General features: G+C 36.4%; 1 protein-coding gene across 2 annotated transcripts in view; it reads left to right on the top strand.

The window, feature by feature from the left end:
* Window positions 1-13078, top strand: part of ALCAM (activated leukocyte cell adhesion molecule) — a 173658-nt gene extending 160580 nt beyond the window's left edge. The window contains exons 13-15 of one of the 2 annotated variants that reach the window (XM_040980536.1): window positions 708-746; window positions 1042-1159; window positions 12966-13078. In XM_040980536.1, the coding sequence (XP_040836470.1) occupies window positions 708-746; window positions 1042-1159; window positions 12966-13053 (245 nt within the window). In that variant the 3' untranslated portion in view covers window positions 13054-13078. The remainder of the gene's footprint in view (window positions 1-707; window positions 747-1041; window positions 1160-12965) is intronic. The other variant, XM_040980537.1, reaches the window with a different exon arrangement.
* The last annotated feature ends 423 nt before the right edge of the window (window positions 13079-13501 follow it).

Raw genomic sequence — 13501 nt, 5'->3', positions numbered from 1 at the left:
AATTCAGTGAGCACCTCCAGAGATTACAACTTAGTGTATTTCAGGAGAGATTCAGTCGTACGTCACAGCAGATCTGATGTAGACCATTCGCTCTGAAAACAAGTATGTAGGTTAATGTTACATAGAATCCACAATAGCAGTGAAGTTTAAAGAGAGCAACAAGCATGGCACCATCAGTCATTTGGAGGGCTTTTGAGAGCATTGCATATTGCTTCTGAATCTCTAAGGCCCCCTTAATTTTAACTCCAGCTGCAGTTGCTTTGTGATCCTCTCTATGAAAGGTCCTTGAAAGTAAAAATGAAAATGAATTGTCCTATTTTGAGACAAGTAAAGGCGAGAAACACCAAATCATACACTTCTTCGGTGCCAACTTGTTTTTCTTGTTAAAGAAGTATTGCTGAAAGGTACTAGATAGTGGATAGATAGATTGTTGTGGATTTCAGATGAATAATATAGCTTGTCAGTTATAAAATTTTCTGGGGTAGATTAATACTTTTGTATTCGAACTACTCTTTTGTCTTAAGCATATTTCATTTCTTTATAGGGAAGTTCGTGCTCGGTTAATTGTGATTTTTTTTTTTTTACCCTTAGCTGTAGAATAGCTATTTTATCTTTGAGTATAATAACATCATACTGTAATGGTAAAGGTGACTTTCATATATCAACAAATTTTGTTTTTAATTTCATATTAACATTTTTCATTTCAGTAAGTATTCCAGAACACGATGAGGCAGACGAGATAAGTGGTAGGTACCATGCTGCCGACTTTTTCCTTGACTATCACAGCTCAAGACTTATGCAGTGTCTCTCATGGGACAAGTAATTTTCTCAGCTGTCCACGACTTCTACTTGAATTAAAATGTCAAATGAGACAAGATAGTAAGAATGCTAAAATTTTTGCTCTTTAAAAATCACACTTTGCATGTCAATCACAGTAGTGCGCTTTAGTCACTACTAATAAATAATCACTAGATTTATTTCTATCTTTCTTTAATTCTTGGCATTGTCTATAGTTGCATGGGAATTTCTTTTTTGTTATAGATGAAAACAGAGAAAAGGTGAATGATCAGGCAAAACTAATTGTGGGAATTGTCGTTGGCCTCCTCCTGGCTGCCCTTGTTGCTGGTGTTGTCTACTGGCTCTACATGAAGAAATCAAAGTAAGCCATGAGAAAGAACCTCTCTTGAAATTACTGTGTGTTAATTATGCTCACTCTTCTTGTGCTTGTGATTTCTTTGTTAAGAAAGGTGTAACACCCAAGTCGGGAAGTTATATGTTATTTCAGCTCACAGAAGCCAAGCTGCCAACATCCAGGACGTAGACAACGGTTTGATTTCACATGTGTCTGTGTTGGATTCTGTACCAATAGTCTGAAGTCCAACTACTTGATTTTTTAAGCACCTATTTGATGTTTTTAAGATCATATACTGCCTAAAGATCAACCACTCTGTGATGAGAATAGTAATGGGAAGCTGCTAATACCCCTTAGTGAGATTTTCCAGGTGTCTTTGCATGAACAAGGCCAGAAATAAAACTGTTCATACAGTAGGAGGATCTTGTCATTCCTACCATTCTAGTTACACAATTTTACTGTAAACACAAACGTATTTCAGAGAGGTCTGCGTGATTATTTTTGGCTTAAAATTTTAGAAAAAAAAAACAGATTAAATGAAGTACAAAGGTTACTTTTAAAATGCTTTTAATGACGTAAGATTAAAAATTGATTGGAGTATGTGTTTGGTTTATTAGTTAATCTGTTGCTTGGGATGCCTATTCTATATTGCAGTCTGCGGTTCAACTCTCAGTTCAGCTCTGGATTTCAGCTTTCTGTTATTGGGCACGATGGAAGGCACTAAGTGATGATTCCAGTAATTTGTCACTGCCACACCCTGGGGAAACCTGAACTGAGTTCCTAGCATCCAACTTCTCTGACTCAACGTCTGCCTTTGCAAAAATTTAGAGTAGTGAGCTAGGGGATGGGCATTTTCTTGCATGCTCTCTTTTTCTCTATTAAACAAAATTTTAAGAACTAACGATCTTATTAAAAATTTTAGTCATATAATAGTGTAGACCATATTGACTGTAAAAATCATGTAAGAATATTTTATAATGTTTTGATGAATGAATACGGGGTTTAATATACATACATGCCAAATACTTATAAATCACCCCACTTCCAACCCTGGATTAGGATGGCTTTAGATAGAAGTGGAGTTTGTAGGATTTCCATTCTTTAAAAGCTTTATTGGCAATTCTTTAAAAGCATTATGATCTCAAACATGGGCTTAAAAACTCCCCTTCTCTTATGCATGAGAGAACTGATATTTGCAATGAGATAGCTGTAACTAGAAGCAACTTCAGACTTATATGTTTTATTTCATTGATATATTCATTTTTGTGAACCTCCCCTGAAAATTAAAAGTAAAATCAGAAGAAAAAGAAGACTCAATACAGGAGCTATGTTCTCATCCCATAATGGCGCTGATTCTAATGAAGCAGTAACTCAAGAGATTTTAGTCACATAACAAGAAAGGGGTGTATAAAACAGATTTATTCTCAAAGCATATCTATGAAGCGGATACCTTTTTTATGTTTTACACCTAAAAAATCTGAGACAGACTGTGTCCATGACTTTCTGAAGGTTGTACAGCTTGTAACACACTAATTGCTATTTGATTGAAATTAATAATATTTTAGACTCTTCATGCCTAATCAGCAGCACGTTCTTTTAATGTATATGTAAAACGTTTCTTACTGCTTGATGTGATCAGCATACATGAGCTCCTTCCTCACAGTGGGGAACAGTCACTCCTAGCCTTGCACATCACTCCCCAGTCTTGGAGTGTTAATCAGTGTTCAACAGAGATTCAGACTAGTGCACACATGTGTAAAGAAAAAAAAATTATAATAAGTAATAGAATCACATCATTACAGAGTGTAAGAATCTCAATGTCTATGTTCAAAAAGCCAAACACACAGGGAGAGCTGTTATATAGCTCCAGTTTCTGTCCAAATCCTTGAGACCCAAGAAATCTAATGATGTTCAATCCAGTCTGAAACTCAGAAGGTTCGAGTCTCATGAGGAGCCGGATTTCAGTCCAAGAGCTAAGGCAGTGAATAAACAATGTCTCAGCTCAGGTAAGCATATGGGAGTTCCGTTTCACTAAGCCTTTCCCTGCCACCAGGTAGAGCTTCAGAAGTTTCAGAGCATCAGAAGACTACTCACATAAGGCAAAACATTCTGCTTTACTCCTTCTCCCTATTCTAATGTCAGTAGCATCCAGGAACACCCTTATAACTGCAGCCAGAACAATGCTTGACCAGATCTCTGGATTTCACACAATTAGTCAAGTTGATATATGCAATTAACTGTCATAGTTGGCAACAAACATATTGTTTTGTTTAGTACACATTTTGTCTACAAACACATCCTATGAATTTGTGTCTGTTGGATTATGGAAAATTTAACAGCCTGCCTATACCATGTATAGAAAAGAAATAGATTTCCCAGAGCCAAACATGTTTATTTCAGAAAATTTTCATTCTGGTGTATAAGTTTCCTGATGATCTAAATCCTATCTCCCTGTATAACCATCATAAGGTATTACCAAATTTAATGACTTCATATCTAGGATATTTTTATTGGGATTTCTGATGTACTACATGGTAAGTTTGGTTCTTACGAGAATGAAAATAATGTTTCCCTATAATCTGAAAGCTGAGAAACAACTGTGGCACTCCACATTATGATTAAGTTCATGCTAAATTCTTGAGGCAATTTTGATTTTAAATTATTCTATTGCAATGATCACATGCTCAGCAAATATCATTTGTTCTTACATTTAAAAAGAAGTATGTGGATGTGTGTGTGTGTGTGTGTGTGTGTGTGTGTGTGTGTGTGTGTGTGTGTGTAGATAGGTAGGTAGGTAGGTAAGTTGTTGGTAGTTCCTAATTTCGTAAGCTTTTATATAGTGGCCCATAAATAAATGCTGAGTACATATCTTCATAATGTCTTTTGTTTAAAGCCTCAAGTATTTTCTATAAGGAATCTCATTAAATTAAGTTTAACTTTCACCTTTAGGCTTAAACATTCATCTAAATAGTTGTTATTCTTTGAAAGTGTATTAACTTTGATAGTATTATCTGTAATCAAAGTGATAAAGTACAATTGTCATAGAAAACACCAGAGGATTTTCATTAAGAATGTTTGCAGTATTTCAGATTTGCTTGTTGCTTTGCATCCCAGTTAGTTCATTCCTTCCTTGTGCTCTCTGAAGTAAGAAAGTGTTTTAGCTGTGAGTTGATGTTCTTAACCCTTGCAGCCAATCGTCCAGACAAATGCAATTTTAATGAGACCTTTCCTTTTGAGAATTTCTAAGGATGCTTTTGTGAGACAGATAGCAAAGCAGCAAAATGTTAGCAATATTTGGAGAAAGTTATTTGCATTTGGTTGTTTTTAAACACCTTGAGAGAAGATAAGAAAAATGTCTTTGTTTCAAAGAAAAATTTACAAGTACATTTGTTAATAGGCTTTACCCATTTCATAAATGGGAGCTACATATTTATATCTATTTCAAATATTGAAAATGTAACAAGAAATTGTTAACAGTTGTATTCATTGTTGTCTGAGTTCACTGAGTGGAGATTCCTGACTTCTTTGCTATTTTAATTCATGTAACTTCTCACTAGAGGTTTTAAAAACCAGAAATGTGTGGATAATGAGAAGTTTCTGATCATGTCCCATTCATGTTAAGTAATGACACAGTCAGGCAACTGGCACTACTATATATAAATAGCAAGCCACTCCATGGCTGTTGGTAATACAGAGAATACACACTAAAGAACTGAAAATATGTCACCGATTTTTAAAGTAGCATTTTCATTTTTTTCCACTCTGTCACCAACCCAATCCCAAGATATTTTACATGTTTATAAACTTAAATGTTAATCCATATCTCTTGTGTACAGACCTTGAAGAGGCAGTATGGCTCTTCTTCTGATCCACATGAGAGACCTAGATTATGTTTTTGACCTCCTGCTTTAGCCCAGTCCAACCCTAGCTGCTAGAGGCATTTGAGGCTTGAGGGTTGGCCAATCCTGTCTCTCTCTCTCTCTCTCTTACTCCTTTTCTCTCTCTCTCCCTTAAATAAACACTTGAACCAAGAAATCAAAGCAACTGAATCTAAAAAATTGTATAAAGGCAGTATGATACAGCCAAAAACTTCAGCGCTTTACCAAAACCATGATTACTGGATTGGTAGCACTTAAGACACCCTAAACAGCATGTTTTTTTTTTCCTCTAAATTGGGAGACAGCATTAACTAAATATTTGCAATCTAAGAATACTCATTGTAAAATATTTAGAAATATTACTACTGATGCTTATATTTTGCAACAGGACTACAGAATTATTTTTCAAGAAAATTATCACATAACCATAGGTACTTCACAATGTTTATCAGAATGGGATTAAAAGACAAGTCTATTTTGTTCAGAAATTTTTGGAAATCCATGCATAGCTTTCTATAGTATGCATTCATATTAAAGTTTGAAGCTCTCTTCCTATTTCCTAAATTTTTGCACTAAAGGTATTTAACCTTTTGATTTATTTTGCAAGACATTCAGGACTACTTATGTAGATAATCTCAAAGTCTTAAAATAGCAAACATTCTATATTAACCCTGTTTTATATGAGGTGCTGTTATTTCAGTGCTCTTAAAAAAGAGAGTGATTCCTAAACTGGCTGAAGAGGATCTGTAATACTGAAACCTTAGAAACCTTTCAGCATCCTTCTCATCATTAGCTCTTGCTATATGGAACAAAATCTTTTAAGAATGATGACTTTAACTGAATTCTATCTTCCATTCAATTCTCACTCTATGGTCAAATATATGACTACATAAGGGAGTTAGGACTTCCCATTGAACAAATTGAAAATATAGGCTAGTGGACAACTTTTGGCACATTTTTAATGATTCTTCGTGTATCACTGCATTTATGCCTGCTTTACTTTTTCTTTTGGATGCAAGAGAAGGAACTTTTAGTAATATCCCTAACAGTGTAATGTGGTGCATATAATTAACCTCATTTCATGGTATGTGAATCTCAGAGGGATTAACCTGCCCATGTTATCATAAATCCTGAGTACTTATTCTAAATCCCATATGCTTTCCAATATATTTTTCTACCTTGCCAAGAATTCTTTCTAATTAAAATTTCCACTCTGAATTTTATTTCCTTCCTGCCTTTAATACAGTGTGTGGAAAAGGGCCTTCTTGGGCACAGGGTTAGAATAGCCATTCTATTTGTGTTGCAAGTCATGCTAAACTGAGTTTTGGCTTTCTTCTTCATCTGTAGCTAACCACAGTTGTCATATACCAGCTGTGACCACTCACCCTTCTTCACATTGTCTACATCTTCCTTCCTCCCAGTAAAGTACTAATAAATTAAAGTTCTACTAAAGTAGTTTCAGCAAAAGAGTCCTTAGACTCCTTTCCAAACAATACCAAAACAAATGCATGTATTGGAAAACTGTCAGTCAAAAACATTTTGAAATGTCCTATAACTTATTTGAAAGCAATTCTATGGCTTTTATAGCATTGAACTGGTGGAACGATACATGATATGGAGATGAGACTTAGATTTGAACCTAGTTCTATGACTTAGAATCAGCGCTAGCACTCACCTTCAGTTGGGTGAATCCCTGCTACCTGCCAGGTACTCTCACGTGTCTGGGCCAGGTACTCTTCTTGTATCCTCATGCTGGGCCTTTGAGTACATCCTGTCAATTCCCCTGCTCACAGATGGACAGACTTCGTTAGGGCAAGGGATATGTCCAATATCTTGGAGCTCAGACATGACACCTGAGGATAACAACCTGAGCCCACTGTTCCCAATATGTACTCTGTCTCACACGTTAGACAAGAGGGTCACCCTCAAGGTTGCTTCCCTCATTAACTTATGATTCCTTGATGTACAGTTTCTCTCAAAATTAAAATTCCTGAAAGCGCCAATAATAAAGGAATTGTAAGGAAAATAGCTGTCATAATTTATATTTAAACCTACTCAGTCAATCACTACAAATGCCTTTGCCTCTCAAATTAATTGATTAAAGAAACTTTTGACAATCGAATGATTTAAAAATTGTTTGTGGTCAGTTTTACACATAGTTTTAATCCCTTATCATAGTTTAAATCTCTGAAATTTTCCAAAATTAAAAATGACACTTATTCTCAAAAAGTATGTTTTTACCACATCAGTATGAAAGCCATGACTGCAGTATTCAGGAGCCAGTGCTGCGGCATAGCAAGCTAATTCTTTGCCTACAGCACTGGCTTTCCATACGGGAGGTGCTTTGAGTCACAGTCTCTCCACCTCCCATCTAGTTCCCTGCTTGTTTCCTGGAGAACAGTATAGGATGGTTTAAGTATTTGTACTTCTGCACCTGCTGGGACACCAGGAAGGCTCCTGGCTCCTGACTTCACATCAGCACACTCGGCTGTTATGGCCATCTGAATGAGCAGATGGAGGGTCTCTTTCCCTTTCATTTTCTGTCTTTCCTATTCTGTAATTCTGTCTTTCAAATAAAAAATAAATCTTTTAAAAAGTATTCAAAGGAAGAAGCAAGATGGTGGAACAGAGTAAGGAGACATTTCAACACATGGAGAATCATTAGCCAGGGTGAAGCAGAGACAGCAGATCCCAGGAAATAGGAGCAGACAGGCAAAGAGCAGAGGGGCACCCAGAGTCCCATGGCATGGGGAAGGAGTGGTGACAACGGTATGGTGTTGCAGTGACCAGATACCTCAGTGGCATTTAACAAGCAGCAACTGAACTCCACCAGTGGCCATAGCTCCACCGTCAACCAGGTGTTAAGTGTATTCACCAGGAGCTCAGAAGGTAAATCCAGACAAAGAACTGCTTGTCCTGCTGGTTTGTTTGATCCAACTAGGAGCAGTTAGAGCAGCAGACCCCACACAGTTGGTGCAGAACAAAGTGGGTTTCACAGCCCAGATCCCCAGCAGTGCCAAATCGGGTGGCATTTTGTATAATGTGGCAACAGCTATGGGACTGAAACAAAAGCAGCAAGCTGCATATGCACTTATCTGGGAGCGAACATATATCTTGCTTAGCGTGTTGCACCAGCCCCACAGGGAAAACAGTACCAATGTGGCATCCTACAGGTTCCACCCAAAATAGGTCTGGGTAGCCCCCAGACCTAACTGCCCAAAGAAATCCACCAGTGGCACATCAGGCACCATTTTGTACAACGTGGCAAACGCTTTTAGATGAGGTACAACAGTGAGCTGTGCATGTGCTAAACTGAGAGTGAATTCACTTCCAGCGAAATGCATTGCACTGGTCTCATTGCGGAAATAGTACTGATTCTGGCATCTTACAGCTCCCATCCAAAATAGATTTGGATAGCCCTCAGACCTAATGGCTAGCAGGTTCCAACAAGATCAGCACCACCAACAACCTGGTTATTTAGGACACCTTTTATCTCTCTAATACTGGGAACTGCTTGAACTGGAAGTGGGAGAAAGATTGTACAGACAATGGTGCAGCCATAGCACAGGATCACAAAATGTGCAGAGTGGTGATTCAGGACCTAAGACTACAGAAACTGTGGCAGAAAAGGCTAACACAAGAGCCCAAGTATGAAACTCACCGGAGAGAGTGGTACAGTGACTCTAAATGAAGAACTAGAGTTCAAATACAATCAGTAAAATTGAACTGTAGACCTGTGGGTGTCACAGCTTAGAAAGCTGCCCTAAAGAGAAGAGCCTGATAACCAGAAATACAATGACTAAGAGAAAAAGGAAAAACAGAGGCATAATGAATATTGCTCAAGATTCCCCTGAAAAGGAGCCAAAGGCTTTGCCAACCTCAGAGTTTACTGAGGAAGACATCAAGGAAATGGGTGATATACAATTCAGAAAACTTGTTCTAATGTTTCTTATCAACAAGAAGCACACACAGAAGTTCCAGGAATATGTCACACAGAAAACAGCAACTCTAAAACAAAATTAAACAGAATTATTAGAAATGAAGAACACAGTGGACCAAATTAAAAACTCAGTGAACAGTCTCAACAATAGAATGAATGAAGCAAAAGAAAGAACCTCAGAATTGGAATATATTTCTTTCTACAAGGGGGATACAATCAAAAAGCTGGAAATAGAGTTGACGTAAGCCAAAAAACACATTCAAGAATTAAAAGAAACTTGTCAAAAGCCAAATATAAGAGCCATGGGAGTTCCACAAGAATCAGAAAGAGAAGCTGGATTTCAAAATATATTCAATGAAATATTAAATGAAAATTTCCATAATACGGAGAAAGACTTGGAAAACAGAATACAAGAGGGGCACAGAACTTCCAACAGAAATGACCAAAAGCAATCTTCACCATGACACATGATAATCAGGCTCTCTTCAGTTGAACATAAGGAAAAGATCCTGAAATATGTGCATGAAAAAAAAAATGAATTCGCTTTTAGAGTAACCCCAATCAGACTCACAGCTGAGCTCTCAGATAAAACTCTACAGGCCTGAAGAGAATGATGTGACATATTCCAGATTGTAAAGATAAAAAATTGTCAGCCCAGTACAACGTACACAGCAAAGCTTTCCTTTGTTTTGGAAATGAAGCAAAATTCTTCCACAGTAAAGAAAAGCTCAAAAAATATAGTTCTTCTAGACCGGTTCTAAATATTATACTTAAAGATTTTCTCTTGACAGAGAAAAGGAATAGCACATAAAAAAATCAAATACAAATGTGGAAAATATCCAATTTAAATGACAACAGAACACTAAATTAACCAATAAAAAACCATTGCCAAAATGACAAGACATAATTACCACCTATTCATATTAATCCGAATGTAAATGGATTAAACTCATCAATCAAATGTCATAGATTAGTAGCCTGGATGAAAAAGCAAATCCTTCAGAAGACACAGCTCACCAACAAAGATCAGAGGAAATTATATCTCATGGATTTCAATGTTTTTGTTTTTACTTTCATTTCTTCAAAACAGTCTTTTTTTTTTTTTCCTTAAATTAAATGTTACATTAGTAACATTTTCTTCAAGAAGGTTCTTGATTTTCTTTTTCATTTCTTCAGGAGCACTTTACTCATTCAGTAGCATGTTATTTAACCTCATGGCATTATAAATTTCTGTTTTTCTTCCTGTTGTTTTTATTTTTGTGGCTTTTCACGTAACGGGATGTGTAATATCTGTGTAACTGTATTCAGATGTGAGGATACAATGCAATATTCATCTCTATTGTTAGATAAAAGATGACTCCAATGAAACTGAAATATATCTTGACAATATGAGGCTGGACTCTCTGTCATTGTCCATGCCTGCAGTATCAGGATACTCTTAAATAGCAGAATTATGTGGTTATGATCATTTATGAAAGATTATGCTATTTAATAATAACGGGGAAATCAGTGTAGGGGAGGGGATTTGAAGAGGGAGGGAATTATGGAAATCCCAGAGTCTATGGACCTGTATCATAAAATAATAATAAAATGAAAAAAATGTATTCAGAATATTGCTTAAAGGCTTTTAGCAGATAGAACAGAAGAAACTCAGTAACTAATGTGGTGAGCCCATAATAAAATAGATATAAACATTCTAGACATGCACAGTGAAAAACCACACAGCCTTCCACCAGCTGAAAATGTTTCTATTAAGTACATTTCCCAGTGTTTATGCTAAAGCGCTTAGCATATATGTGTAACTGTAGGCCATGGCTTAGATTCTGGAGCCAAACTGGTACAGATGGAATCGTGGCCTGTTACTTCATAACTGTGTGACCACAGGCATGCTTATTAGTCTAACTGAAGTCCCTTTATTATAAGTGCACCAGGGCTTCACCTTTATAACCCATTCACTTCCCAAAGACCCACCTACAAATACTGTCACACTTGGAGGGGTATGTTTCAGCTTGCAAACTGGGAAGTCAGGCAGAGGGAAGTGACCATTACCCCAGTCAAGGAAGCACATTCCATACTCCAATATTTCTGTGGTTGCTTTCCTCCTCCTGACCCAAAATTCCTGCCTCCTTAAACAATGAGTATACTAATCTTTCCCATTAAACATTGCCTAACCTTGAGCTTCTTATAAATGAAATTATGTGGCATATTCAGTTTTGTTCATTTAACATTCTTAATATTCATCCATGTAGTACATGGACTCATAGTAACAGTTTCTCTTTTTCACCTCATGCATCAAATTGAACTGTGAGAATACCCTACACTTTTAAATGTCTCCTCTCCTTAACAGACATTGAATGGTTTCCAGTTTAGTGTATCATGTATACTGTAGTTAATATAGACATATATGCTAATATTTCATAAGCATATGTTCATTTTATGTACTTGAATGTCAGAATTACAGAAAGAGTGGAGAGACAGAAAAATCTTTCATCACTGGTTCAGTCCCCAAATGAACCCAATAGCCCAAGATGTGCTGATCTGAAGCCAGGATCCAGGATCCTCCAGATCTCCTACATGGGTGCAAGGGCCCAAACACTTGAGATTCCCCCTAATCCCACCCCACACCCTTCACTGATTGCCAGCACTTCTACTCAGTCCATGGACACTCCCAAACTGGGAAGTGTACTCAGAGGAAAAGCCATGCAAAGGTTTTCTTACACCTTCTGCTTGCATTTTGTACTTTCAGGTGTGCTTAAGTATCAGTATTTTTCCTACCATTTATGTTTTGTTATAAATGTTAGGTTTGATAAAACACAACTTTTAATTTGTTTTTTTTTTTTAATGATTATAATCTCCAGGACCCTGCATACTCCATACTTTATCTTAAGGTTACAAAATAATTTAGGTATTAAATCTAAAGATCACTTTCTCCATATCTTACAGGTCAGAGGAGGTGCAAAAATAAAATTCAACCCACACCATAACAGTTACTGCTTCATTTATTATTTTCATCTTTTATTTAAAACAAATTGCCTATAGATTATTGACCTTTTTTATTCGCCATCCTTTTGGTGCTCCAAAACAGTAAGGACTCTCACCAACAGAGGCAAGCAATGGCTGATGATATGAGAAAAACAGTATCAGAAGGAGAGGGAGAAAAGAAGAGATGGTAAAAAGAAAAATAGAGAGGAAATATGAATGCAATTGACACACATCTGGAAGTAAAAGTTGTCATTTTTCTAATATCTCCTGGTTGATCCTCCAAACAAGAAATTTTCTGGTGTGATTAAGCATACTTTGTTTCAGTTCTTGAAGGATAGAAACTGGGCATAAAATCAACTGCCACTAAGGCAGTAGCTTTCACAATCTAGCAGACTAGAGAATCACAAAGGGCCTTCTTGACTGTGGAGTCTCTGTGTGGGTATTTCTGGTGTCTGCTCTGAGAATCTGAATTAGTGTCAAGTTCTCAGGGGCTTATATTCCTGGTGTGCAGATGACAATCTGAAAACTATCATGTAAAGGCAGCCCTAGCTTCCACTGCCTATTTTTGTCTTAAAATGGAGTCTCTTTATAATCTTGCTTTTGCTACGCTCAAACAGAATCTGTTAACAGAGGTATGGTGCTGGATCAACTGAGATGCATGATAAGGAATGCCAAAAGAGAAATGGTCTTAATGAAACTACTTTAAAATTTGTGGGGATATGTTTGCCCACAATGGAATTCTGGTAGGAAAATAATATTAGTTATCTCTGAGAGGAGCAGAGAAAACAACGCAGCCAAAATCATGATGCCACAAAGAATGTATTGTCAGTGTTCCAAATATTATTTTCTCCTGGTAAATATTTGATACAATGAAGCTACTATTATTTTTCTGCAGTGTGTTCTTTTGTCAGTCTAGAATCACAGCTGTGCATTTATTCACCTGAGTGGCTCGCCTGGAAAAAATCCTCAGAGAAACATAATATGAAAATGAGTGTGTGTGAATATGTTTGATGTTTATTTAACTCTTTTATAGGACTGCATCAAAACATGTAAATAAGGACCTAGGAAATTTGGAAGAAAACAAAAAATTAGAAGAAAACAATCACAAAACGGAAGCCTAAGAGAGATTCTGTAGTAGTTGTCCAGGTGAGTAGGATATTTGAGGTTTATAGATGTAATTCCTAGGGATGTGAGAAATGTCCTAGCAGAGACCAGGGAAAGTCTTAACATTAAACACTTTATAATTAAAACAAAAGAGAATGATTAAGAAAATAACTTCACTGTCTCAGAAAGTTTCCTTCAGATGGATTTTCACCGGGTAGCTTTGCCCAAATAACATTACCCTCTGAATAATAAAAGTTATTATTTTAGCACTCAGCATTTGTTTCTAATAATCAGTTTTACTGAGTAGAAGCTTTATTGTATGAATCAGCATTTGGGTTCCATAACAATAGTAAATTAAATTTTAAATAACAATGAGGCTAATATAAAAATCTAAAAATTATAATCAGGCATTTGAAATATATGAATATGTTTATATATATCCCAAATCATTTCAATGAAAATGTT

This window comes from Ochotona curzoniae, unplaced genomic scaffold, assembly GCF_017591425.1.
Source record: "Ochotona curzoniae isolate NIBS_2020 unplaced genomic scaffold, NIBS_Ocur_1.0 contig_3498, whole genome shotgun sequence".
Classification (NCBI taxonomy): domain Eukaryota; kingdom Metazoa; phylum Chordata; class Mammalia; order Lagomorpha; family Ochotonidae; genus Ochotona; species Ochotona curzoniae.
Note: the sequence above shows the minus strand (reverse complement) of the source record. Positions and strands in the feature narration are given on the sequence as shown.